This window comes from Trachinotus anak, unplaced genomic scaffold (genome assembly GCF_046630095.1).
Source record: "Trachinotus anak isolate AG129_WGS33_773 ecotype Australia unplaced genomic scaffold, CSIRO_AGI_Tana_v1 ptg000009l, whole genome shotgun sequence".
Lineage (NCBI taxonomy): Eukaryota > Metazoa > Chordata > Actinopteri > Carangiformes > Carangidae > Trachinotus > Trachinotus anak.
Window position 1 is genome coordinate 6,970,900 of NW_027273860.1, and position 24,582 is coordinate 6,995,481.

At 41.3% G+C, this 24,582-nt stretch overlaps 1 protein-coding gene across 1 annotated transcript in view; it reads left to right on the forward strand.

Moving 5' to 3' along the window:
- Window positions 1-18,975, forward strand: part of fam49bb (family with sequence similarity 49 member Bb) — a 35,454-nt gene extending 16,479 nt beyond the window's left edge. The window contains exons 3-12 of the mRNA XM_071484892.1: window positions 3,833-3,915; window positions 5,041-5,162; window positions 6,315-6,420; window positions 10,000-10,139; window positions 11,620-11,697; window positions 15,996-16,112; window positions 16,202-16,281; window positions 16,367-16,493; window positions 16,571-16,641; window positions 18,167-18,975. Coding sequence (XP_071340993.1) covers window positions 3,843-3,915; window positions 5,041-5,162; window positions 6,315-6,420; window positions 10,000-10,139; window positions 11,620-11,697; window positions 15,996-16,112; window positions 16,202-16,281; window positions 16,367-16,493; window positions 16,571-16,641; window positions 18,167-18,230 — 978 coding nt within the window. The 5' untranslated portion in view covers window positions 3,833-3,842 and the 3' untranslated portion in view covers window positions 18,231-18,975. The remainder of the gene's footprint in view (window positions 1-3,832; window positions 3,916-5,040; window positions 5,163-6,314; window positions 6,421-9,999; window positions 10,140-11,619; window positions 11,698-15,995; window positions 16,113-16,201; window positions 16,282-16,366; window positions 16,494-16,570; window positions 16,642-18,166) is intronic.
- The last annotated feature ends 5,607 nt before the right edge of the window (window positions 18,976-24,582 follow it).

Below are 24,582 nucleotides of genomic sequence, written 5' to 3' on the forward strand. Positions count from 1 at the left end.
TTCAGTTGTTGCATCATTATAATTCATCACTGTACTGATTCTGCAATATTTTTTTTCCATTTAGAAAGAACTGATCATAATAATGTGAATTTGCTGAGCTGCACATAAATCAAATCACATTAAATCACAAAGTGCTCTGTAGTGGAATTAAATATTTCTCTTCACTCCACTGCTAATCCACCGTTTTTGGCGCATTACCTCATCTGTATTAATATATTCATGTGCTTTCAAGTCCTACTACTACTGTACTCGCTCCTCAGCCGGAGCTCGCCCCGGATTGGCTGCTGCAATGTTTTCAATGGCACCAAATTTTTTTTGACTCCATGGATACAGTGAGCTGTTGGGTAGACCGGCTCAGCCAATAGGAGAGCTGTGCGGGCTCCTGCTTGTCAGATTCTGCCCCTGGCCTTAGAAGCAGCCCTCCCTCCCTCACTGTGAGCACGCGATGGCTCAGTGGGGGGGTTCAAAACAACAACAAGGCTGTCGTCGGGCTCTCTGTGGTGCCCAGGTCATGCCAGCACTATTGGGTATTCCTACAGCCACTAAAGAACAGGGTGGGTGTGACAGGGGGGGCTTCAATTCCTCTATCTCTTTCTGATACTGCATTTAGTGTACTCTCAGCCAGCACTTCTCTTCTCTTACTACACTATCACTAAGAGACCAGCTTACACACAGCAACTCGCACTGGATAAAAACGTATCTTTAATGGGAAGGTTTTCATCATAAAAAGTCTGTGTGAGCTACAAAGTCAGTGTTGGTTCATGTTTATGTAATAAATGATTCTCAGGCTGCAGTTGGAGTGAAAAAGTAAGATATAAAAAGCTGCAAAATGCTGGTACACTTTAACATTCTCTGTTGGACTTTGAAAAGCAGCCGTGCAAATCCCTGTCCTTAAAATGACCTCATTTCAAACAGCACAAGGGGGTAGCGCAGAGCGCACAAGGCTGCCAGTGCTTGCGTTGAAGCGCTGTGAGCCCTGGCAGCTCTGCCAGCCGGCCGGCCCGTTGGCCTCAGTCTGAGGGCGGCTGAAAGGTGGCAGTAGAGGACCGGCGGAGGCCTGGCGGTGATGGGCAGTGCCTACATCATCCAGCAGGGTGAGGACAGTGACAGCTCTCATCCCTCCTGATGCTGGATCGGGTGCTGCTTTCCGACAGCCAGTGAGGTGCCAGCGCTGGCGCCGTCAGACATTCAGGTCACATTAGTGGAGGGCAGAAAGACGAGGCTGGACAAGGCAGGTGGGTCTTTGCAGGTGGTCACCGGGCTCTAGTCGTGACAAACAGTTGTTCAGGAGGATTTTCAAGTAAATAAGTGAAAGTAAAAAAAAATACTGTTTGTGCACAGTTAAAGAAAAACTGTCCTGCAGGATAAATCGGAGTGAAAATCGTCCTAAATGAGAAATAAAAGTCAATTGCTCACCAAATATTTAATTGACATCCTTCATTAATAGACCACGTAAGTCAAAAATAGGACAGCAAAATAATTACATTTCTATTATAGTCTGTAATATGTGAAAATACTGAAAAATTGTGACATATTTAACTACACCACTACTAGTACTGAAAATATAATAGCAGACTAAGAAAACCAGCAAATATTTACATTTAAGAAGCTGAAATCAGAAAATTTTTCGCTTTTTCCTAAAAAAAACAAATGATAATCAACTATAAAAACTATTGCAGATGTTGTTTTTGTCACTCAGCTAATCACCTCAGGCCCAGTCAAAAATATGTTCTAGTTTCTTCAGCTTCACTCGCTGTTGTGAGACAGAGTGAACATGCTCGGTGTCTTAATTGTCAATTGATTATCTGAATACAAAGAAAGTGATTGTATAAAATCGGTTTGCACTCGAATGTAACAGTCGTGTAAAAATTGATTGTGTCTGATATTTTTCTCGGTGTAAAAATGAATAAGTAAACTAGGCGTGACCCACTGCTAGGTTTTCGAGATGCAGGAACATCACCCCCTCCCCTCATGCACCTGCACCTCATGCATATTAAAACCACTCCATTTAACCCTCTGCTCCTGACTGCTGAGTGTGTACTATGCTCTGTCGCAGCACCTCCCTGTCTCCCCACATTACCTGCGTCGGCATGATTTCCCCTGTCACCGCTGGCCCTCACTCAGTCACTTCAGGTTTTCACCTGTCACTCATCTCAGCTGACAATCTGCCTGTCGAAGTTTAACTTTGTCACTGTCCTGCGTCGACCCTCCTTCCGCCCTCCCAGAGTGCGAGCTGCCCATCACCGCTCCATCACTGAGGGTTAAATCTGTCTCCGCTGATGGAGCCCGCCACCGTTACAAACTGCCACAGATCTTTGACTTGTCATATGTCTGTTGACTTCTGCTTCTGAGAGAGATCGGCTCTGTGCTTTCCAGGAGTCAGAGGAACGACGGAGCGGAAAGCCGTCAGACTGTCACCTTTCATTGCGTAACTCCCAGCTGATGTATACGCCGTGTATAGCTAGACGGTATATGTGTGTGTGTGTGTGTGTGTGTGTGTGTGTGTGTGTGTGTGTGTGTAGCAGTGGCGTGTAAACCTCAGCAGGGAAGGTATGGGTGTGACAGTGAAGTCAGTGTGACTGCCAAAGCCTGGGACACACCAGTCTTCCTCGGTCATCATCCTCTTCCTTAACCTGCACGTCAGCTGAAGACACAGTCGAATTTACGGCAACAGCAGCAAAGTATTTGTGATAACTGCCTGAACTGTAGAGTGATGTAGCACAATTGTTGGGCCACTTACACAGCAACTATCAGCATGGAACATGTGGCACAGTCATGAAAATCTAGTTTCGTTTAAGGTGTGAAAGTTTGATAAGAAGGAGAACAGTGTTAATCCAGACGCAGTGCAGCTGTCATTTCCAGTAGAAAGTCATGGGACTGAAGTCTCTTTACTCAAGTGCTCTCTGTTTCTGTTTCTATGCATATTTGTTTGAAAATGAATTAAAACTGTGAATAAATTATCCCAATAATTGAATATGGATCATTTCAGCCTCGTAATCGGTAATTAGTTGTAGTCAAACTTGCATTTTCACAGAGCGAGATGTTGTCCAACATGACTCATGGAATGCATACGTTATGTTACGCTATTACGTAGGCTGTTGTTGTGTTTTGTTGCCACGCACTGTGCTCCTGTGGTACAGATTAGGTTTTGTGTCAGCATCACATGGGCTGTTAGTACTTTGGTTTGCTGGTATGTAAAATATTGATGTAAAGTTTCAGCTCCCATGACCGTGATTCTGCACCGCACCTCCTGAAGATGTTGTGATTCTGCCGAGAAGATGAAGTGAATCTCAAAGCAAGGCAGACGAGGTCGAAATCATATACAGCTTCTTATGTTTCTGCATCACGGGCATCCTTTATAAAAGTTTAATTGCATGTGTCCCATTGTGTGCAGGAAACATCTTCATGTGTAGAAGTGAACATAGATTATATTTGATTTCCCCGCGGAGGCTTGTAAGATACTTTGCATACAACTGCCTGCAAATGCTCATGGTTGCTGGGAAGAAACTTAACAAAGCAGAAAAAAGCTCAAACTGAGTTTTTGTATTTTTGGGACAGTTTGACATCTGGCGGGTGAGAGCCCGGGCACAGGAAACACACATTGTGGGGGTCCGAGGGGAACGCTGGTGTCTATGAGCAGTGGGCACATCTGGGGGGAGGGCACCACTGAATTCATACAGGCACCAGAGCAGTGAAGCAGAGCAGGAGTGAGGTGGATACAGTAGTGTATCACCACCTGCTCACTTTCCTGCTGAACTCTTCCTGTTTTTCTTTTTTTTTTTTTTTTTATTATTGATTTTTTTTTTTTGCTCTCCCTCTTTTCTCTCAACAGGTATCGTAACATGGGGAACCTACTGAAAGTTTTGACATGCACAGATCTGGAACAGGAGCCCAATTTTTTCCTCGATTTTGAAAGTGAGTTCTTCTGAAGTAATTGCTCCCTCTCCTCTGATATTGATCACATGAATATCTTACCATAACATTATCAACTCTGAAACTCTTAAGTCTTTTCACCCTCACTTATCTTTTACACTATGTTTCCCCCGGCGGCAAAAGGAATCAAATCTACCACTAGAGCTTCTGCTCTTCTCCATCAACTTGCCTCTTCCACACTGGGGCGTGTGCAGAATATCAATCAGAGCAGAGTTGCAGCAGAGCCCCCTTCTCAAATATAAAGCGCTTAAGTTCAGCTGCTGTGTAGCCTAAGGCCCCTCAACATGGCTTGATCCTGTACTGTAGTATTCTCCTCACACTTGGCAAACCCTGAGATTCAGTCATACCTTTAGAGAAAACAATACCTCATACTGCTCCAACTGTTTCTAGGTAAAATTTTTTATGTTGAAAGAACATCACAATTGTATATATAAAATATATTTTATGCAAGATTGATAAATATTGTAAAGATTTCTCGAAAAGAACCACCTTTTTCAGGATTGTATTTGCATTTTTAGACAACTTCTATCCCTGAAATGACTTGAAAAAGAAAAAGAAAATAAATTAAAAAGCAAAATTAAAAATTATGGTGTGCAGTTTAAAAAAAAAAAAAAGACTATACTGTAGCTGCCAATATGAGCTGAGTTTTAGGTATTTCTTCTGCATGGGAGCAGGAGTTTACAGTCATCACACTTGGCAAGGTGTTCTTGCTTCAGGTGGTGGGAAAGGGTTCATAGTGTCGCGGTTCTTCATTGCCACTTTTCTCAAGGCAAAATAAAAACTCAGAGACGAAACCGCCTCTATACCCAGAGCTGCTCCAAAGCTACCAAGAGTACGCGTAATCCTTTTCATTTATCTTCTCTTATCTCGCTCCATTTTCCTCCCATCAGCCAGGAAAGTGGGTGGTGTCAAAACTAAACGGGAAGCTTTGGGAAGATGATTATTTCAGTGAAGTTTCATTTACATAATTGAAAGTTGCACATAAAACTTTCTATCATATCAGAGGATTTTGATAGATTTCCTAGAGCTGGTGTGAATACTGATTACCAATCAGATTTGCCCCATTGACCTTGTCGTCGTCGTCGTCGTCGTCGTCGTCCATTGCAGATGCCCAGCCCACAGACGCAGAGCGAGAGGTGTGGGACCAGGTGGACGTGGTGCTGAAGGATGCGAGGGCGATCCTGGATGAGCTGCAGGCGTACAAGGGAGCGGGGCAGGAGATCAGAGAGGTACACCTTCAACAAACATCCACCTCCGATCCTCGGAGCTGCTGCAGAGTTTGGAGAATCTGCTCCACTGTGAAGAAATGCTGCACTAGTTCTTAGGGGGTCTTATTAAGAGCTCATGGCTCATGAGTTGTGTAGATGTTTCCTGCCCTGTTGCGTTATTGTTTTTACTAATTGACTGCACCCTCTTGGCGAGTCCATTCTATCTAAGATGGTGTAGCAGTGGATCTTTCTTTGATTAAAAAAAGGTCAAAAGAAAAACCTTCACAAGAGACGGCTACTGGGAAAAATTCACAAGGGTTTTAATGAATGATTAAGTCAGTTCTGATTCTTTGCTTCAGTCTGTTTACAAGCCCGGACCCACAAATGAAGCCTGACACGAGAGACGTTTTTATTAAATTTCCAACTGAAGAAGTATTGGCATCCCATTTTTGGTTTCACACTGACCAAGAGTGAATAGCAGTGGTTTTGTGAATCACAAGGTTCAGAAAAATGCCTGCTGTAGCACATTATTAAACATTTTTATGGCGAGCTCAAGAACACAGAGAGCAAATGTTTTCATGTCCTTTATGTGAAAGAAAAGGGAAAGTTTTTCTTTTTTAAAGTGTACTTCTACAACATTGTTAGAGTCATGAAATTCAGTTTAAAAAAAAACCCATTAAAAAATCCAAATCGGGCAGCGGAAACAGATATAACAGCAGGCTACTTTACCCACAATGCAACTGAATCACTGAGAGTTAAGCTGGAGATTCAGGTGTGTTCTGCTATTTAGTGGCTCCCTCAAGCAGAGATAAGGAGCAGGCTACAGAGGTAACCTCACTAATGTCTGACTCTACTTTCCCCAGAGTTTTCTTTATTTTCAAACTTGTAGTCCTCAGACCAACTAATGCTAAGTCAAGAAGATAAAGAAAAGGACATCCACCAGAATTCATGCAGCTCCCACAGGAGCCATGAAAAATGTTTTCAGATATGCAGTAGTACTCCCCCAAAAACTGTAAACAGAATTTGATGTATAAAATAAGTGCTAGTAATATACTAGTTATGGGTGCCTTTAAATTTGATTAAACTGTGAATACCTATGACATATAATATCATGATTTGAAAGCATCTTTTGTCTACTGTTGCTTGACTAATTGTCTTTTTTGGCGTTTCCAGGCGATCCAGAACCCAAGCGATGAGGCGTTACAGGAGCAGGCGTGGGCCGCTGTGGTTCCTTTAGTGGGGAAACTGAAGAAGTTCTATGAGTTCTCCCAGAGATTAGGTATGCATGTGTCCACAGGAACATGTTTATGTGGGCAGGGAAAAAAAAAAAAGATTACATCACTGCTTCTCAGACTGAAGCTCACACATCCACTGTTTCAAGCGGAGCAAGTTCAGATGCCCTGTGAGATTTTACTGAAATAACTTGCGGTGTTATGTGTGCAAAACCTCAGCGTGTTTGAGCTGTCAAGAATTTTTTTTTTTTTAATGGAATTTGAAAATCTGAGCATCACCAAGGTGTCAGACTTGATACCATGAAGGATGAGAGTCGGTGTCCTTCATGTAAACTCTTCTATAGCGACCCCACAAAGACACAACCTTCATATGTGACCTTAATTGTTTGCATGCGCATCTGCAGTATTGACTGCTGAACTGCAAAAGTCAACAGACATGCGACACAGACACACTACATGCACCCAACCTTATGTAAACTCTCTTTGAAAACCCCCACAGCCGCACATTTCGCAACATGCTGCTTGCGTTGCAGTGTGCGCCGACCTCTGAGGGGCTATAGGTTGTTTAATTAGCATAGATACAGGGGGGAGGGGGAAGTAGGCTTACTGCTCCCTGATCTTCTTATGACCCTGGGGGTATGTGGTTGGGGTGGTTGGGGGGTTTGGGGGGGTGGAGCCCGCCATGCCTCAACGCCCTCAACCCCGTAATCCCAGTGGCGATGCAGAAGGTAGTCAATGGGAGCAGTGGGCGGCAGCAGCCTGGCGATGGCTGTTATGTAACGAAGTAGGTCACCACCCAGCCTCGGCTGCTGCTCTATTTCACTGCCTTGACTTTAGGCTTCAGGGGCCATGACGGCCTCCGCAGCCTGCTGTCCCGCCTGATACGCATGAAGCTGAAAGTCCCTCACTACAGGCAGGTGGAGTGATCTGCAGAGCACGAAGATATTATGGAGGGAAGATTATGCAATTCGCTTTGCATTTGAACTGAGGGGACATATTTCTCCTGCTCCCACAACTCGTTCTTTTACTGACGCCCACGCTTGACTTAAATGTGAAGCTGCTGACAGAAAAATACACATTTTCTAAATACAGACCCACCCAGAATGCAAAGTGGTATTGTCATGTTGCTTGTTTTGTCTGACCAGAGGTCAAAAACACCAAAATCTTCACTCCATGTCCTTATGAAACAGCAGCTGAAATCAGTTATGTAAGGGACACATTTCTCTCCCTCAATCTATTAGTTCTTGCATGAACACTCACATTTCATTTAAACCTAACATTGCTGACAGAGCAGTATGTTTTTTAACTAGCGACAGACCTCCCTCGAATCCTTTTTACTAATCAAGATTTTACTGTTATTTGGAGAAATGGGTCTGAATTTGAGTCAGTCTGATTCATCGGAGACTGTAGCGTCTAGACCATCCTCGAGCCCTCCCCTCTCTGCGAGTAAAGCGCCTACATGCCCGCATTCTACTTGCCTGCTCTGCCGTGACCTGATGAGATCAGACATGTCCCCGCGCCCCGCCCTTCCGCAACTTCCCGACATACAGGAGTGGCTCATTTCTGAGGTCCTGAAAGCTGCTCCATCTTAACTTCTGTTGTGACTGGGACGTAGAGGAGGGGAAAGAGGGAGAAAAAAAAAAAAGCACTACGAGGGCTCGCTTCGCTGCAAACGCTGGCCCAAGCAGATGGGAGTCATTACTGAATGGCAAACGTGCTCAATTTACTGCACTGCACTGCCAGCGCTCTGTCTGTCTTTTAGAGTCCCCTGTTTGATTATCTTAAGTAGACCTCTCTCTGAATCTGAATCTGCCTTTTTCTGGGTTATGTAGACATGCTCTTGGTCATATGTAATCAACAAGAATTGTAAAATACACTCCGACCAAATCTATCTAAAGTGCTCATTTGGTACCACGCAGACTTTCAGCATCAGATGTTGTGCTCGTCTGGGTTATGTCATTACTAAGACGTCTCTCCAGTGTCTAGACTGAATTCCGAGCACCGTCTGCATCTATAAATAAAAACTCCCTCTGGGCTTGAAAGGTTTTCTATTCTTCTCTTTTAAAACAAGGTGTTTGAATAAGACGTGTTTTTTTTTAATAATGCTACTTGCTTTGAAGTTGTTCACTACATTTCACTTAATCTTCTCCTCATTTCCCTGCCGGGGCTCCTCTTGCATGCTTAATTATTGGTCTATGGGTATGCAATGTCAAGGCATGGCACAGGCTTTGTATTTACTTAGTGTCAAAACAATGAGTGTAATTCTGCTTGAATGAAATCCTGTCTCCCCCCCCCCCCCCCCATTTCATGCCAATGAGATAATTAGTCCCATGTCTCATCTGCATCTGAGCAGGAAAGCCTCTTGGCCCCCCCCAGACCCCCTCAAACCCCCTCAAACCCCCTGTCCCTCTCCCCGCAGACTGGCACTGGGCCCTGGGCAGTTTGGGCACCACCGCTTCCCCATTATCTGTCTGTGTCCTAATCAGGATGCTTCAGCCGGCTGACACACTAACTGCAGTTATGATCCACTTTAAGGACTAATCTTTGGCCTCATACAGTATGAAAACACAGCGGACACAAACACACTGCTGCACATTTCATACCTGGATATTCTGCACTGTGGCTGCAACTAATGATTATTTTTATCACTGATAAATCTGTCAGTTATTTTTCCAAATAACCACTTATTATTTAATAGGTTTAGGTGCCAAGAAAAAGTGAAAAAAGAGTCACGTGAGACGTCTTCAGCTCTCTTGTTTTGTTCAACCAGCAGTCTAACACTCCAAACCCATTCAGTTTCCAATAATATAAATCGGAGGGAAGCAGCAAAGTCACAACCACTCACAATTAATGAAGAGTTTGGTTTGTAAAATGTCTAAAAATTGTGGAGAATGTCCGTCACCATTCCCCACAGCCAAACACGACATGCAGCTTGCTTCAAAAACCTACAAATATTAAATTTGCAACTGTATAAAACAGAAAAAAATAGTTATGAGAATTGTTGTTAATTAATTATGCAGAGCTGTAATGGTTAGTTGATTGACAGAAAATTAACTGCCAACTATTTTGATAAGCGAATAATCATTTCAGTTGTTTTTCGACCAGACATCATCTGGCAACAGCTTCTCAATTGTGAGGATTTGCTGCTATTCTTTGTTGTATATGATAATAAATTGGACATATTTTGGGCCCTTGGGCTCTTGTTCAATGTTTTCTTGACATTTCATAAACTAAAGAAATGATTAATTGAGAAAATAATGGGCAGATGAATAAATAATGTTGTTTTCTCTGCTAATTGCTGCTGCACTTGAATAATTGTCACTCTGCTGTGCTATGTACAGTATTTCTTCTTTCTCACAACCTTTGCAGCTGTCATTTCTGCAATATAATGCTCATACTTGAGCTGTTCACTGGGTGCTCAATGACAAAAACCTGAATGTGAAATATTATGTAGCAACACTGACTGATGACCTTGAGGACTATACTCATATCAACCAAAGTGTCTCAGCGCAAGGCCTTCCACCATGGTCTTTACACACTGAATAAAAGCACAGATATATATTTTTCACAAAAGAGCTGACGGTTTTGTGCCCATCCTCTGACAGAGATCGTATTTTTCCTCACAGAAGCGGCGCTGCACAGCCTCCTGGGAGCTCTGACCAGCGAGACTTACGACGACCCCACTCAGCACCTGGAGCGTGAGCAGGCGCTGGCCAAGCAGTTCGCCGAGATCCTGCACTTCACGCTGCGCTTTGATGAGCTCAAAGTAAGACACTCGTCCCTCCAACAGTTTCCTGAAGTACCAGTTCCTGCATCTAAACCCCCAAACGCACCTTTTTAGATGTTGATGTAGACTCTGCACTTTTCCTCTGTGATGCAAACCAGACCTCTTAGTCGCCCTACAAGCTGCTGATGCCCTTGAATTGATTTTTGCTCTGTGCAATTTTAAACTGCAGCCAGTGAGCGCATAATTAGCATTTAATTAGAATCCTGATACTGCTCTGCTGTTTATAATACAGTGGATGTCAGTGGAATGGCTAATAAGGGTTATTGCGGGTAAAGAGGTCTGCAAATTGTTGTCGTCCTGAGCCGAGCTCTGCATAATGTGTCAGGTTTTTAATAATGATGGAGGGAGGAAACTTCAAGGAGTGAATTGGCTTGCATTCAGTGCAACCCAGAAAACACCAGGAATCAAACGTGGGTGTCGGTTGAATGCCCACTGTCAAAAACATAATTGTGTGAGCACTCATGGTCAGACAGTGGGTGAACTGGTTCCCTGTACACCCTCGCTCCTTGGATACAAAAACTTAAAAAAAAAAAAAAAAAAAAAAAAAAAAAAAACCCGCTCCCTGACACCCAGAGGCGATTTGCTGCAATGTCCCAATTAGTGCCCACTAGCCAGGCTGGCAAGATAAAAACACGAAGGTAGGGGGTGCAAGGTGGCATGCCAAGCCTAGTCATCAATCTTTCACACCCATGCACGGGCTTCTGACCTAGTTAAAGTGTCTGAGCGGCGCGCAGCCCCTCCCTGGCGAAGCAGCCTGTCTCTCCTGGTGGACACAGTGGACACAGACTGAGTACCAGTCTTTTGTAGCAGGATTAGCATGCTGCCAGTACAGCTTTGAATGTGACAGGCTCATACAGGAATGACGGTAATTAGCCACACGATGAGCTCTCACTAGTGGTGACATTTGAAAGCAGCTCTCTGGTTGGTTGGTTTCTGTTTTAAAGGTTCACTTTGACTTCATGTTAAAACCACATGATTCATATTTGGAGGAGGTGGTGTCAAGAAGTCAACTGACTTCTGTGGCTTTTTTTCTGGGGTTTTCTCTCTGACCTTGCCTCTCCCTAATGAGACCCTTTATACCTTTTTGACAGCTACATAATTGTTGACCCTCTGGTCACATACTATACAGATGCACAGCCAGACTTTAATGGGAAAATAACCAAATATTTCCTGACAGGAGGGGCAGGGATGTGGATTTAAAGGGGGGATGAGTGTCAGAGGATTCAAATCCAGTTCAGCAAATAAAATTGTAATTGTATCAGTGTTCTTTTTATGTCAACACCCCCCTAAAGCTACATTTCTGCCTTGTTGGCTAAAGCATTCTGTCATGACGATGGTGTGTTTGATCCGGAGCTGAATGTCCTGCTGCAGGCTGTCCCACCTACAGACATGCAGAGTCTCTCTCTCTGTATTAAGATGCATTTCAGTTGTTGTTTTGTTTTGTTTTTTTTCTTTGCAGATGACGAATCCCGCCATTCAGAATGACTTCAGCTACTACAGGAGAACACTGAGCCGCATGCGGATCAACAACGTACCGGTGAGCACATTATTTCCCTCTGCTCTGTGGGTGGTGAGGAGGCTGTGAGTAAAGAAAACTGGTTTCCCTCAGGAGTTGGTTGAGACCAAAAACAATGCTAAAAGACTGAATGAAAGTAATGTCCTGTGAACTGTTTGTAGCTCATAACTTCTTTTCTGGGTTCACAAGGGGGTCTTCCTTTTTGGCTGCTTTGGTCTTTGCAGTTGAAAAAGTCACTGAAATCTCATCACCTTTTAAAGTGATGTGGTGAATGTGTTGGCAAACAGTTCTTTACACATCAAGCAGTTACTGAGAAACATCACCATTCATTTGGTGTCATACCGTTGGATTTTTACAGCTTTTTTTTTTTTTTTTTTTTTTTTTGCCTCCTGCAGCAGAAAGTGAAACTATGAGAGTGGTGAGAGGTGAACCAAGATAATAAAGCAAATTATAAACCACTAAGTAATGAGCTGAAACTCACTAAATCTTCATAAAGCAGAGGGGAACCGCACATTCTAGTAATAAATTATCATTGCAAGTGACTCCTTTCAAATTGTTTTCACATTGTCAATTTCTACATTATTATATAAATATTGATTACAGTCATTTTAAATGGTTACAAGTGTAAACCATTTAATTTTATAGTCTGCTACAGCATTAAGATTTTCTGTACCTGGAATGAGTGCACAAAACATACATGCCACATATTATTGAGCAGTTTGTCACTGATAGTGTAATTGCATAATATGTTGGCCAATTACTTCATCTTGTCGAAAATAGTTACACCGGAGACATTGCACAAAATTTAAACACTGTTGAATTTGGCTGCAATTTCAGGTAATTGCCACAAAGTGTTATATAATTTTACAACTCTTATTGTCGTTGATTAATGTACAGCATGTTTAACAGTTGTGTACAAATGTTCTTGTGTACCACTGCAAACATGGTAGCATTTACATCAGCTATCAGTATATTCAGCAGAGATGACTAATGAATTAATTTAAAATAAAAGTCTTCGTGTTCAGGCAGTCTGAGCTGCACGCATCAAATTCAAAAATGTGAGTCATCATGATTCATCTATACTCAGACCTGAGCCTCACTTCTCATTATTATGATCCCAGCACAGTTCAGACTGCATCAGTAGAAAGGCAGGAAGGATGGATTAAGTTAAAGACGTAAAGACACGTCTCACAACATAAAGTCAGAACACGCAGTGAGACCCACAGGTAGTTTGAGGGAGTTTGAAGCACAAAGGGCAGCAGCGCCTGGTGGGAGACTCAGATCCCAAATCAGTAACATGGCCCAAATCCTCAAGAGATAAAACATTGATTCCAGTTTGGTGTGGATTCTGAGCAGATGACACTGCCTGGGATCGAAGTCTGGTCTGGACCAAAGGAGGGTCTTGGTCTGACTCCATGGAAACTCTGGTGTGGTTTATTTGTGTTGAGGAAGCAAAGCAGACCCACTAAAAATGTTGTCTTATAGATGAGTGTAATTTTAGACTTAAAAGTGAAACTCTTTAATTTATCTGATGACTGATTTTTCTTTGGCTCAACCACATTATCTTATTTCTTACTTTGTATATTTATACGTTTCCTAATTAAAGCTGCTATAACCAATAGTTTTATATTAAAAATGTAAAAAATGTGAAAGGTATCATTTATGGTAACAAACTTGCATATACTTCTCAGCTGACTCTGCAGCTCCTCTCAGTTCTATAGAGCTTTTTAGCCTCTTTCAGCTCATTGTTTCGGTTTTGCAGCCAACACATTGTTTTGTGTAACAGCTTTACAAACCCACTGTTTTGTACCTGCTCAGGAAACTGTTTGCTGACAAGTTCACCATATCAACTTAAAGGCTAATATTTAAAAAAATAATATGTCAGTGTTGTGATGACAGCTTGTTTCTGCTGCTCCCAAATGGCTAAAAAAATCAGTTATTGCGGGTTTCAAAAGTGAGTGAAATGAGTGCAAAGTAGTTACCACACAGTAACTGTCCTCCCCTTATCGTCAGGGTACAAGACGCCTCTACCCGCTCATCACTACTTATGAAGCTCACCCTGCAGTCTCGACTAATAATTTTCATAATCGGCTATTCCTCGTGAGCTCTTCATGATTCTCAGTGAACATAAATACACAAAGAAGGAGCAGTAGAGTGCAGCATAACTTGCTGTCAGACCCTGAGATTGATTTCCTAACGCAGGTCCATGTAGCGCCAGCAGAACCTTCCAACCAATGAGTTACCTGCCACCCTAAATTACTTCCTGTCTACAACTCCAACAGGCAGCAATGTATAGTTTCCTCACCAAATTAACCAAACACAGATGTGAAGGCAACCGAAAAGTCAGAAGACCTGCCGGTGCACCTTAAACCACAATAACAGCTTTACTCAACAGTCATAAAAGGGAGCAGCTCGATCAATACTGGTTTGTAAGTCTCATAAATGCCTCCTGTATTAATTGTGAACAATAGGTGTTGAGATATAAAATTTAAAGACTCATTCACTCTCTGGTATCATGCATGCTGCACTTCCTCACATATGCATCTATATTCGGTGGCTTCAAGGCCATGTTAAAGATAGCTGGTGCAGGGAGTGGTGAGATTTCAGTGTTCCCGTGTGTGCGCGCAGAACGAACTGAAACTGCTCTTAGTTTTGACCCGTCTGACAGGAGGTTTTCTTCTCCAAACCAGAATATGCCATTAGGCAAATGGGCGCAGACAAGTTGTCGTTAGGACCTGTCACTTTTGAAAGATGCTCAGGCTGCCGTTCTTCCTCGTAGCTCGGTCTCACACAGCAGCAGCGTTTTAGTCACCACTCAACTGAGTCATTCAGACATCTGAGATGAAATGCATCTGTCCCCATGGTAAACAGTCTTTGAGCGCATATGTCATCGTTTGTTAAAGCACGAATTGGTTTGAAATTTTGGGGAGATTATTCATATTCTGTCACTGTTCTCGTTAAAAAAAACAAAACAATAAAGGCACGAAATGTTCTTATCATTTGAATATGCAGACAAATTTAGAACAGGCTGTTCAAAAGACACCTTGTTCTTTGTTATCCGCCAGGTGTTTTCAGTGTCTCGTTCAGTCTGAAATTGTAAAGCAGCAGGATGTGTTAGTCAGCTGGGGAACCTGGAGGAGCAGGAGCGTCACTGATATGATTCATATCAGTGTTTTTCCTGTCAGGATTTTTTTTTAATTAAATGGCTTTCATGTGCACAATCACAATCTAGTCAAGCTACAAAGTGATGAGTGTGGTTCCAAACCAAAAAAAAACCTGTTTCCAGATAACATTTATTCTTTGTGCCTCCTTTCTTCAAGAGGGTGTAAACAAAATTGGCTTATTATACATTTTAATAACAAAATTACCATTTCAACAACAACATCATCACAGTAAAGTAAAGTGCAATCAACAGCAGCAGCTTCCTGCAGCATTTTTACAGCAGTTTGGATATGTCACTCACAGCTTTTATTTCTACAACTGCATCAATCCACACCGACAATCAATCCACAGACATGTTTTTACCCACCGACACCTGACCTGAAGTGTAATTTCTGTTTGCAGCCACTAAAAGCAAACAAATCTTCTACTGTCTGTATCTTTTATTAAATGTCTACATATGAATATCAAAACATTTGCACATCACTGAATGGCGGCGACAGCTCATTGACATGTCTTGGATGAGCCACGCGTACACTGACTGACTACAAACACACTGCCTGCAACCTGTGCAACCCATAATATACACAAAGAACAAGCATGTGGGAATCTCCACTCTTACAGGCGATGCTCAAACACAAGAGAAAATATCCCTACATAACATAAGGGGTGGGGGAAATTAATCAGTGAATTAAAATAATGGAGGTTTATTCCTGTATATATGTAATGTACCGTACTTGAAAACTGTCCATTTGAATGGAGATGGAGTGAGTTATTATTTTTAATGAGTTAATCCATCCATTTTCTGCTGCTTGTTTGGGTCCAGGTCATGTTAATTGAATATATTACAAGCAATTATGTTTATATACAGCTGGGCAGTACTTACAAAACTGTGATACTGTGAGTGTCAGTTAATTAATGTACTTAATTTTATGCCTCATGTCCCCCACTGGTTTTCTGTCAGTCTTTGACCGGTATCATTGTGAAAAGGGTTTCATCCTATGTGCTCTCAAATATTTACGAAACTCCAAAGTCTGTTCTGTAGCTGACTCTGACCTTCGACCTGAAGTGATGCAAGAAAGAACAGAATTAATCAATGAAAAACAATTATGTATTCATTTTTTTTTTATTTTATTTTATTTTTTTTTTATGATTTGCAGGCGGAGGGTGAAAATGAAGTCAACAACGAACTGGCCAATCGGATATCTCTGTTCTACGCCGATGCCACGCCCATGCTGAAGACATTAAGTGATGGCACAACAAAGTTTGTCTCAGAGGTAAGACTGAGAGGACAGACGGTGAGCTTTTTTTATCAGCCATGTGAAAACACGCCCTGATTCCTTTTTACCTCACTGTCTTTTTCCAGAACAAGAACCTGCCGATCGAGAACACGACAGACTGCTTAAGCACAATGGCGACAGTGTGTAAAGTCATGTTGGAAACACCGTGAGTGACTTTTTGTGCTGCCACAGCCGTTTCGCTTTCTGTTCATTACCCTCGCGAATGTAACCCCTCGCTTGTGTGCTAACAGGGAGTACCGCAGCCGATTCACTAGCGAGGAGACGGTGTCTTTCTGCCTCCGGGTCATGGTCGGAGTCATCATCTTGTACGACTATGTCCATCCTGTAGGGGCTTTCGCCAAGTCGTCCAAAATTGATGTGAGTACAGCCATGCTCGCTCCACTATCCCACTTCACAGCTTGCTCTGACAGTAACGGCCTGTTTCTGGTCCACAGATGAAAGGCTGCATCAAAGTCCTCAAAGATCAGCCTCCGAACAGTGTAGAAGGCCTTCTCAACGCTCTCAGGTGAGCTCATGTTGAAATCAAATTGCGTCTTTTCCCTACAGCTCAGCATGTAATGTGATTGTCGCACACCAGTTGTGGTTTTCATTGAAGGGGAGAAGGCTGCTCGTGCTGTGAGTAGGATGATATTGGTGCCTGTTCGTGAGCAGCAGCAGACAGACCTCTTGGTTTATTTCACCCCCTCCTCCCCCCAGCACAGCGGCTCATTCTCTCCACAGTCCACAGAGGATATGGTCAGCTGCGAGCCCTCTGCGCTGGATTCGGGTTGGGTGTCGAAGCCTCTCCAGAGAGGCCGATTACTTCTGACACCTCGTCCCCTCATACTCGCCCAAATTTTACCCGGCTCGTCTAGCGCTCACAGCTGCTCGAGCTGACAGGGTCATTCCTGCGTCGATCTCACATCTGTATCTCTGCCTCTGTACCGGGGGCCCGAGGCAGGCCGGCACTACCCGGTCACATTAGGTCATTTTCATGCAAAAGCTGCCAGATATTCTTTTCGTGATTACATCTCTGATCTGGCAGAGGATGACAAAATATTTTAGTTTGTGGCAGTGGTGGAAAGAAACAAAGTACATTAACTCAAATTTCGACAGATTGTGCTTGACTTTGTGCCACTTAATACTTCAACTTCACCATATTTCAGAGGACAATACTGTACCTCTTACTCCACTACATTTATCTGACAGCTATCTTAACCTGTTACTTTTCAGTTCAAGATTTGACATGTGACAAAAAACATGATACATTTATAAAACGCATAGATTTAACAAGTTGTTCCCAGCCCTTTTGGCTTGTTCTAATTGGGGCCCATCATTGAGACGCCACTTACATTGAAGGAGGGCTACAGCTAACGATTATTTTCATTACTGATTAATCTTTTAATTATTTTCTGTTGATCAAATGCCAGCATATAGCAAAATCCCATTCCAAGTGTTTTGTCCAGCCAACAGTTCAAATCCCAAAGGTATTCAGTGTACTAGAATAAGAAACTCATAAGAAAACAGGAAATATTGCAATTTAAGAAGCTGGAACCAGAGAATTTTTGAACATTTTCTGAAAAAAATCACTTAAAATTGGTGAATCAATTAACACAAAAAATGTTTGCTGATTTTTTTTTTTTTTTTTTTTTTTTTTTTTAATGGTTTGACTTATTGATTCATAGACTAATTGTTGCAGATCTACTGTACATCAGAACGATTTCCCATCAGTATCTGAGGCCAAAGTCAAATTATCCAATATTTCACAAGAAAAGCAAAGATTAAAGAAAAGTCCAGAAATGAATACAGATAAATACACACAGCATAAGTTAACACGTGAATAATGTCATATATAATTAATATACTTATAATTTACTTTTGGTACATCAAGTACATTTTGCAGATAATGCTTCTTTAGAGCTTTTAATTGTAGTATTTTAGTTATTATATTGGTACTTTTACTTAAGTAAAGGGTCTGAATACTTCTTCCACTGCTGTATGTAGAGAAATATGTGGCCCAGTCACTGATGCAGTTTTCCTCTCTCCTGCAGGTACACAACCAAGCATCTGAATGATGAAACAACCAACAAGACTATCAAGAGCATGCTGCAGTAGGACTGAGCTGCTAAAACTGCTTGCCTCACACCCTGCTGGGGGGAGACGCAACTCCCCTGACTGATGTCGGTGCACAGAATGTTTTTTGTTTTTTTTTTCCCTGGCTTTTTTTTTTTTTTTGGTTGAATTTTTTAAATGGAAAAAAAGAGCTACAGCTCCGCCCTCTTTTATATTACAAAATGCTACTGCCATTATGAACGTCTTTTTCTGTGCCAAAAAGATGTTGCTGTAATGTTTTCGATAAAAGGCCATGCAACAATGGCAGCTAATGAAAGCATTGTGGATCCTCTGGTGTTTTTAAAAAATATCTTGTTTTTCCCTATATAAGGGACGGGAGTGCTTTGACTTGAAAATTTAAAAGAGAGAGATATATAGAGAAGTATATATTATTTTTGTTTGATTCGTTATTTAATATTACATCTTCTGCATGATGAAAATTATGTCTTTTCCTTCTATTTAAAAAACTAATGGTTCAGTTTCATTTGTCTGCTCGGTTGTGCATTATTAAATGTTTTGTTATTGAAATGGTACTTGTCAAAATGAGATTTAAGAGTACTGTTTTTATATTTTTTATAGGTTTTAATTTGTGCATATGTCTTTTTTTTTCATAGTTGTGTTGTATTTTTCTTTTGAAAACTTTAAACTGTGATTTGTGCAAAATCAAATTAAAATTGGGATTCTGTACTGTAAATGGACAGTATGTTGTGGCTGGAGAAATTAAAAGGAGAAGTCTTGTTTTCTACAACTGCCTCGTCAGGTTTGATCTTATCTCATTGTCGTTGCTGCATGACTGAGAAGTTTCATTGTTATTTTTAATTTTTTTTTGTGTGAAAAGTTGTGAATGTTCATTCTCACGCTTGATCACTAAACACACAGTGAGGAAGAATGTTTTAGATCTTCTATCTTGATTAAATAAACACGAAGACACACAGAGAAGCAGTTTACTAAGTTGGCTGTGCAGACCTATACCAAAATATAGATAAATAAAGGATTAGACATACCAGGATTTAAAACGGCTAAATGTAGTGACAAAATCAATTAATTACAATGACACAGATTACATGGTGCTGACCGTTGAGACAACAGAGAGACGTGGAGTCCAAAATGGAGAAATCTAGTTTATTATCTGTGTTACATTTACTTTTATTTAACCTCCAGGCAAAAAAAAACACTGCTAGCTCTGTTCAGTTAGCAACTTAGCAAGCTAATCTAACAAGTTTGCTAATGGACCATGAAAGCTTGTTATCTTAGCTGTAGTTACTGTTAATGCTAACCTGGCAGCTCACCAAGCAGCCTTGCAAAAGTAAATTTTCACTCATTCACATATAAGAACAATTAGCCAAGAGACAGTCAGACACAATGACCCCATGTACTTTATGTTATGCTACTAATAGTAGCTACCTTCTGACAGAGCCAGGCTATTGGTTTCCACCTGTTTCCAGTCTTTATGCTAAGCTAAGCCGCTGGCTGTAGCTTCATATTTAAGAGCTATAATTTGGTGTGAATTCATCTAATCTAACCGTGCTTTCATGTTGACTTGGAATAATTGGAAAAATTAGTTCCCGACTGGTTGTTGGCATCATATGCAGAAACATGGTGGACAGAAAATAATGTTCAGTTGATTAATGATTAATTTTGATTAATGGTACAAATTCATGTATTGCATTATTTTTTTTGGCTAACATTTTATTTGCAATATGGTATTAGTTGCTATTTGCACAGTGTGGCCTGGATTAGTTAGAAAAGTTATTTATTAGCAGTAACCCTGATAATAAGTAACACAAATACTGGAAACGATACTCATGTTACACTCTGAGCAGTAAAATACAGCACATCTTTTTTGCAGCGTCCATGTTGTTTCCACATTTTGTCTTGAACACACCAATGTAAGAAGAACGACTTCCCAACTTTGGAAATGTGATACTGAACTATTCCTTTAAGTGGTGGTGGGCCAGCATTAATCATTTGGGACAGATTAGTTCCAGCTTTGTGAAAGAGAACTTAAATAGATAAGAATATAAAAGTGAAAAGAAAACAATGTTTTGTTTCTCTCTGCTAGAGAAAAATATCCATTTATGTATTTGTTTCTATGATATATGAATATTCTTTTTCATCAGATCCATGTACTTTTTGTCTTTTCCGATCACACCATGTCTACTATAGGCTACCTAAGGGCTCATTAAAAAATATAATTGCGTGATTGCATGATGTCAATGACAAGTGGTCATCTCCCTTTCATAGTAACAAGCATTTCTGGATCCATTATTCTTTCCCTCCACATTCAAGGTTTTTTTTTTCTTTTGAATCCATCCTTCAGTAAGAGAAAGCAATTGAAATAACACTTTCAATTCATTTTCACTCTTCTAACCTTTCAGTTTTTTCCCTCTTTTCATGTTCTTCAGAGTGCGAAGGGGGCTACTCTTGGGTGGGCACTGCAGCACTATCAGCAGTGCGTTGGAGAACTTCTCAGGGTCAAGGAGAGAGAGAGACAGGGAGGCAGCAGAGTGTGGATGGGTGTGTCCTCTGCAGCATCACTGCACTAACAGACACGGGAAAGGAAGGAAATGGGAGGGAGTGAAGGAGTGAGACATGGGGGGAAGAAAGTGGTTCAATCTTGGGTGGGGGGAGAGAGTGGTAAAAATGGAAAGTGCCGCCCGTAGCTTTTGTTGCAGCTTTTTAAGTGGAAGAATGCAGCTCGAACGTGGTTGCAGAGCATGTTACACTCGCAGAAAAGCTGCCTGATCGTCTCTGTGACATCTTCTCAGTGGGCAGCGGCAACCTTGGGCTGCGCCGGCTGATCTCCCACTGTGACCCTCGATGCAGACGCTCTCACTCATCCTGCTTCATCAGCTGCTGCAGGCGGAGGGCTGTTGTATTTTGATCAAGTCAAAAAAAAAAAAGGGTATCAAATATCCAAAGTGCACTTTGTACACAGGTGGTGTTACAGAGTGATTCTGACAGATTCAGAGATTATCCCCCAGCATGCTCTGCACTTAACATTGTTTAAAAAAAGGTCAGGTTTCATCGCTGAAGTGTGGGCTGTAAGAGAAGGAAAAAAATGTAAAAGCCTCATATGGATTACAATCTATTCATGATCTGAAGCACACAGGCTAAGTTTTAACATGAACTGGTGCATAAATGTAGATTTTGTTGTGTTTGGATTATGTTTGTTTATTTTTATGTTTATGTGAGGCTGTGCGCATATGTTTATTGAATTTCTGTTGTTGGAGATCACCAATATATACAGTACATCACCTCCAGCCCTGGGTTAGGTGCAGGTGGAGGAGGTGGAGGACAGAAATGTCCCGCAGCGATTGCAAGCATCCAAAATTTTAATGAGGCAACATTTTGACCTTCAGAGTTTTTCGTCAGGCAAATATTACATCAGGTCTACTGTACATACCTGACAGAGAGCTTGACCTTGAACGTGTCGATTCTGTCTTTTCTCCTTTGAATGTATGATCAGGAGCTATTTTTGAATGCTGTGCGTTGACTTGCTGACTACGCTCCCTCTCTGTTTTACTTTTACACTTCATATCAGCAAACCCAATGAATTAATACAATTTCTGCCCCATGTTTTGAGTAATTTGTGGTGAATCTTTATCATAATTTGATTTATATCACCCTGATTCAATCAACCAATTCAATGCTTTTATTTTGACACATTATTCGTTAAAACCAAGAGTGGTGTCTCTAGATTAATACAAGGATTATTACTATTATTTGATCTCCTTGCAGGTGTACAGGTGCAACTTTCTGTTAACTGATGTGTCCTTAAGAAAGAAAACTCACTGCTGTTACACATCTGGAGACCTGCCTTGTTCCCTAACTCTGTTTTTGGGAAACACAGACATTATATTATGTCTTGGTAATGTGTTGGGTCACCACAAACCACACCTCTTTATCTCCACAGTGGGGATCACCTCTATTGTTTGGTGAAATTCCCTCATTTTGATGACGGTGGTGAGAGTGATATCGGTCCATTGGTCCAGGTCTGTCCGTCGGTGTTTCCGATATAGAGACTGTGAAGGCCTCACATCGTTTTCATACTCATGATCGTTCAGTGAGTGCTGTACGGAGGAGCATTTGTTACTTTTCTCCATTCATGTATTCAGGTTTTTCCTTTGATTTGTCACCTGTCTGTGTTTTCTATTTTCCCAAACCCTATAAACAGTTGGTCCCCACAAAAGGTTTTCCATAATTAAGTGCTCAACCTGAAGTCTGCGTGAACCTTTACTGTTGGAGTCTAAAACTGAAGTTCACTTCACTGATTTCACTTTGTTACTTGTTTGAGTCAAGTATGATGTTGGTCACACCTCACAGACAACTTCTTTCTCATGAACACAGCACGGTTACCATCATGTGGTTTATATTATCACAGCTTGGACAGAAAGGACCTGTGGCTGTTATAAATTTTATGATGACTTAAGTTAAGACGCAAAGAGTGAGAGGACAGGAAGGGGTGAAAGACAGCGCTGGATACGGAAATCATCAGAAACAGCCAAGTTTTTGAGTTCTCTGAGGACAGATCTGCCTCCTCTTTCTGATCATAATGAGGCCTTTTCTGAATACACACTCCGTTTGAATGATGTGCCTCTCACGTTGCTTGACAGTTTGACATTTGGACTATTATGTGCCACAGTGAACTGGCACAACTGTCAGTTATTTCTGAGTAGAGAGTTTCTTCTTTTATTCCGGTGAAAACCCAAGCAGCCTGAGAACTGAGTTCTGTCCATAAACCACAAGGCCCTAACACATTGCTCATCTGTCTCTTGGGTGAGACAAGTTCACTTTTCTGAGAAAGACAACGGCTATCCTCTGAGACCACCCCCTTCGCACACAAACACACTGTCACAGATGCAGACCCCCCCCCCCCAAAATCCCACTTCCTTCTGTACGTTGCTTTAATCGGGGGAGTCTTAGTTAATCAGTCGTGTCAAAACATCAACGGCTCATTGAGGATCACATTTCACGCCAGCAAAACTGAACCAAGGGTGCTGTAATCTCGGTCCGTTGGGCAGATAGGACTATTTGCTTGGGCAAAACATCAGTGTTTTATCAGGAACTAAGAGTCAGTGAAAGTATTGCTACACATCAGTGAGAGGGCATAGGCCCACGCCAAGTTCCTCTAAAACACTGTCAAAGAAAATGGACACTTTGCACCAAGAAATTTGCCCTTTTTATTTTTAGTCTGCTGATAAACTTACTTTAACACCTTGAAAAACATTCAGAGTTCAGACGCATTAGGAGGACAGTCTGTACAAAGTGATGCATAATAATCACATGCCAGAAAATTCTGTTTTAAAATCTCACATTTTTTTAATTATTCAAATAAAACATTTTTTTTTTTTTTTTTTTAATTCTTTGGTCAAATTACTAATAAAAGTGAATCATTTAATTAATGGAGATTTGCTGCTTTTCTATTTCTTTTACAATGTAATGTAACAATAGTCTTGCCTAGATGTCCATTGGAAGGTTGGTTCTGGAGCTTTCAATCATATCACATAGTTTTCCTCACAAGCTGGAGTTGCAACGTTGCCTTCAAACAGTAGATTTAGTATATTTCCATTTGTCCATTTGGCATCATGTTAGAAATTTGTGAAAGTTTTTGACCTGACGCTCTACTTTGTGTTTAGCGCCAATTCGCAAATGTTAACATGCTAACATGCTAAACTGTGGTAAATATAAGCTTGTTAGCATTATCACTGTGAGCATTGTGACTTAGTCTGAGCGATCAGGTAATGATGAATATAACGTCTGTGGCGTTTATTGTTTTTCCCGTTGTTGTTGCTGAATGACACTTTGCGGGTTGTTTACATTTTATACACATGTTCACACTTCACACCTTTGTGAGAAGTGAGTGTGAAATGCACCTTCTGTGGCTGTCATTTCCTTGTTAGAACAGTAGAAACGTTCTGCATGTTGAACCTCGCAGGTTGACACACTAGCCATTCACACGTGGCCGAACTGCAAACATCTCGTCAGGGCACGCCACGTTCATTTAGGCCAAAGATAGCAGCTTTTATTCTACTTGAGTCAGAAGTGAATTTTACTTTACTTACGCAAAAAAACAACACTGGTACACTTACAATATGTTATTTACATTTTGTTTTATTTCTATGTTGTTTGTTTTATGGTCTAAGTCAAAACAATCTTCATGAGCAGGTGGAGTTACTTAAGTAAAAAATGGCAGTTGGAGATTATTTTGTCAAACTGTTCTTATTTTTCCATTTAATTAGCATTAATAGATCTTTTATTAGGTGTGAATACACCAACCAAATGGATTTTTCACAACCTGGCAACCCAAAAGCTTTATTTAGTGTTTATTACCAGCCCACAAATGAATACTATA